The sequence below is a fragment of the Odontomachus brunneus genome, unplaced genomic scaffold (assembly GCF_010583005.1).
Source record: "Odontomachus brunneus isolate Ranch 3 - 2012 unplaced genomic scaffold, Obru_v1 Obru_scaffold_011, whole genome shotgun sequence".
NCBI classification, from domain to species: domain Eukaryota; kingdom Metazoa; phylum Arthropoda; class Insecta; order Hymenoptera; family Formicidae; genus Odontomachus; species Odontomachus brunneus.
This window is the reverse complement of record NW_022639461.1, coordinates 3,338,551-3,342,784: the sequence shown is the minus strand read 5'-3', so window position 1 is coordinate 3,342,784 and position 4,234 is coordinate 3,338,551. Positions and strand designations below refer to the sequence as shown.

The 4,234-nt window shown below is 39.0% G+C and overlaps 2 protein-coding genes across 5 annotated transcripts in view; one reads left to right on the top strand and one right to left on the bottom strand.

Moving 5' to 3' along the window:
• LOC116840732 (protein lines) overlaps positions 1-4,234 on the bottom strand; it is a 119,892-nt gene that overhangs the window by 19,336 nt on the left and 96,322 nt on the right. The gene's annotated exons all lie outside the window — the stretch shown is intronic.
• LOC116840730 (splicing factor, suppressor of white-apricot homolog) overlaps positions 2,092-4,234 on the top strand; it is an 8,599-nt gene continuing 6,456 nt past the window's right edge. For 2 of the 3 annotated variants that reach the window (XM_032807832.1, XM_032807833.1), the window contains exons 1-3: positions 2,092-2,415; positions 3,441-3,610; positions 3,742-3,941. In XM_032807832.1, coding sequence (XP_032663723.1) covers positions 2,186-2,415; positions 3,441-3,610; positions 3,742-3,941 — 600 coding nt within the window. In that variant the 5' untranslated portion in view covers positions 2,092-2,185. Of the gene's footprint in view, positions 2,804-3,440; positions 3,611-3,741; positions 3,942-4,234 lie in introns of all 3 variants that reach the window. The other variant, XM_032807834.1, reaches the window with a different exon arrangement.

Here is a 4,234-nt window from a genome sequence, read left to right as displayed (position 1 = left end):
ACAGGGAATAGGAATTCGGATTGGTCAATTATTTCTATTCCCTGTTCCCACTAGCTAATGCCTATTTCTATTGCCTGTAGCCTGGCATTGTGTAAAGATCCTTACACCCTTTCAGTCCCTCTTGACCTGAGATTTTCTTTGTACTTTTCCAACTAAAATATGATTCTTTTGGTCTATTGCCTCGAGTATCTCCAGAGGAGACTTGTAAATTGTGAGTATGTAACACCTGTTAAAATATTTATAAATTTTATATCTTAAAATCTTGTTATATTTTTAAATTTTATTTTTATTTTTATTTTGTTTTATTTTATTTTACTTCATTTAAATTTTTTAAATTTACTTTATTTAATTAATTTCACTCATTTTATTTAAATTTTAAATTTGATCTTTATATTTTTAAATTTTTATAACTTTATATTATATTGTATCTTTATAAACTTTGAAATGTTTCTTTATGTATGGTAATGTATGGTAATATAATGATTTACATATATAATAATTTACATATATAATATATTGGTCAATCTTACGTTACGTCTTACGGTTACTGTTACGAAAAGTGTGTGTGGCTAGCTTAAGAATTGACCAATTACGATTGAGTATTCATCAAAATGACGATCTTACGATTAGACAATTCTCAACGTGATAGGTCAATTCTTAAGGCCTTCACACATGAAATGACATAACTGCATGCGCATAGCATAAGACTGTATGGACCAATGAGCATCGAGTATTGAGCATCAAGCATCAATATGGCGGCTAAATACTCGATGCTCATTGGTTCATACAGTTTTATGCTATGCACATACAGTTATTATCATTTCATGTGTGAGGATCTTTATGGCTCCTGCACAGGACGCGGTAATGCTTGCCGCGCGGCGGAAATCCGCGCGACAGCCAATCAATATGTTGTTTTTCCGTAAGAGCTAGAAGGTTATTACGGAAAGCAGCATATTGATTGGCTGTCGCGCGAACTTTTGCCGCGCGGCAGCCAATCAATATGTTGTTTTTCCGTAAGAGCTAGAAGGTTATTACGGAAAGCAGCATATTGATTGGCTGTCGCGCGAACTTTTGCCGCGCGGCAGCCAATCAATATGTTGTTTTTCCGTAAGAGCTAGAAGGTTATTACGGAAAGCAGCATATTGATTGGCTGTCGCGCGAACTTTTGCCGCGCGGCAAGCATTACCGCGTCCTGTGTGCAGGAGCCATTACGTTACTGTTATATCAAGTTGTGTGTGGAGGCCCTAAAGCTGGTGGCATATAGAAAAACTTAAGCAGTAAGACGTAAGCAGTAAGCAAATTGACCAATCACAGTCATTGATTCTTCTTACGGTTAAAAAATCAACGACTGTGATTGGTCAATTTGCTTACTTCTTTCGTCTTACTGCTTAAGTTTTTCTGTGTGCCACTGCCCTAAGTACGAGTCTGTCGGTGTCGGTCACACGGCTTGTGACGTCATTCACGCATGCTCACGGTCTGCTATTTTTCTCAAACCTTTCATCACTGGTTCCAGATAGAGGTGCGTTCAGATTTCTTATCCGGTGCACCCTGGCCTTATGGCTCCTGCACACAGGACGCGGTAATGCTTGCCGCGCGGCGGAAGTCCGCGCGACAGCCAATCAATATGTTGTTTTTCCGTAAGAGCTAGAAGATTATTACGGAAAGTAGCATATTGATTGGCTGTCGCGTGAACTTCCGCCACGTGGCAAGCATTACCGTGTCCTGTGTGCAGGAGCCATTAAGCAATTGGAAGCTGTGATTAAGCTGGTGGCACATAGAAAAACTTAAGCAGTAAGACGTAAGCGGTAAGCAAATTGACCAATCACAGTTATTGATTCTTCTTACGGTTCAAAAATCAACGACTGTTATTGGTCAATTTGCTTACTTCTTAGGGCTATCGCACACAATTGACATAACTGCATATGCATAGCATAAGATCGTATGGACCAATGAGCATCGAATATTAAGCATCGAACACCAATATGGCGACTTAATACTCGATGCTCATTGGTACATACGGTCTTATGCTATGCATATGCAGTTATGTCAATTTGTGTGCGATAGCCCTTACTGCTTAAGTTTTTCTGTGTGCCACGGCCCTTAACCGTAACCTCAATTGTAACGAAGCCTTTAGTGTAATATAGGCTTTAGTTTTGCGTTATCAACGCGAAGCGAGAGATGTAAGATGAAAACGGCTACAATCAGCTACAATCGGAAAATGGCGTCGTCAAGTACCCAACGTTGGATGGTGGACTCTGGAATTCTACGTAAAAAGAATAACGACGAGCAACCGCAGGAGCTATTGGTCTTCGGATATAGCTGCAAATTGTTTCGCGATGATGACAAGGCGAAAATGATTGATCAGGGAAAGCATTTGATACCATGGATGGGCGATAACACGTTGAAGATAGACAGGTCCGTTTCCATAACCTAGACCAATTTCTCATATAGAATATTTGTTCTTGTGCGATAAGAAACAAAAAAAACGCATCGTAAATATGTTACGTTTTTGGCAAACGATCAACTCAGATGAAAATGATATTCCGAAAGCAAAAAAATCTATCGAAATGAGTCAAGTGTTGCGTTTGAAAGGAGATAGAATTCGTAGACCCAAGGGCCTCCTTCTTCATCGTTAATGTTTGGATAAGCAAACTGGAGACTGTTTAAGGCTTCCGCAGGTGTCTCGGCTGTATCGAACGTGCCGAACGTGTGGCAGCGCGATATTGCGCTCTGCACGGTCGCAGAATCAGATGCTCTCACGATGCTTATGGTGCTTATGGCTGACCGTCTGAGCAGCAGCAAGGTGAGACACGGCGTAGAGAAAGTGGCAGCTGACGGTTGTAGGTATTACGACCGCTCAGCATGGTATGTATTAGCATATTAGACTCTGTCCCAGGAGCCACTTAGGACATTCTTACAAGTTCGCAAGTATGCAACACAGATCTGTTGATACAGTGATACGTGTATAAATGTCCAGACTTATCTATATCTCGACAATACTGGGTCATATTCAAGCCTCGATATGCAGATTTCTTACATACAATACGCAAAATCATTCCAAGCATATGTACATTAAAGTGCTTTAAGTATATGAGAATGTAAAAAAAATATAAATTACTACTAGAGAAAATTGTATGCAAGATGTGTCATCGGTTGCATAAGTTTGAAATGTTCTTAAGTTATTGTCGCAAATATATGAATATATTATGATATATAATATCAAAGAGCAGTTATATAAGAAAAAAGTGTTATTAAACTGAACCCATCAACGAATGTAGAAATATTGCGCAGCGTCCTCCACAGCTCCGTTTTATTTCAGAGAGATCGCTTTCATGGGACTCACTTCTTGATTTAGATTTCCAGATGCAGTGGCCAACTGTACATCAACAGTTAAAAGAATATCGTCTTCTTCCTCTAATAGATTTATTGTATGTGTATAGATACGATGGACGGGGCGCACTGGGTGACCTACGGGTGTACGAGCCACCGACAGGTGGTTTTGATCAACGGACCATACTCACCGAGGAGGAGCTGAAAATAGAACAACTCTGTGACGAGGAGCGGTATCGGTCTCTTTACAACAATGATGAGGACGAATCCATCTATCATGGTAATTACATGTTATGAAATTTTAGTCAATAGTTATAAGTAGAGTCAAAATTTATATATATATATATATATATATATATATATATATATATATACATACATATGTAAATTACAAATATGTGTTTATAACAGAAGAAGAAATGAGGAGGCTGCATCAAGCGCTAGACTCTGAATCGTATCATCAAGTGGGATTTAATTATAATGAGGACGAGAATGGTCACAAAGCTCCGTGTGAAGACTCGCAAAGTCCGAAACAGTCGGAGGGTTCGCAGGAAGAGGATCAAGCATTTGTCCCACCTCCTGAACTGGAAATCCCAGAAGGAATGATTGTGGTAAGATTTTGTTATATTGGAAAATATCTACAGACTACAGTTTGATCTTATATCCAAGATCATCTAATGTATAGTCTTAAGATGCTATAACTCATTTTATTGACTAGATAACATCTTAAGGCTCCTGAGGAGTCGCATCATCCATCTCTTTTTTAATAACGTCAGAAGCGAGAAAACGCATGCTAAAAATTCCTGCAAAATACGTCGAGATAAACAGATATATCCACAAAACGACATTTGCGATCGATTAAGTACACCTCTAAAATACTCCGTACACTTTCCTTTTGTTCTAA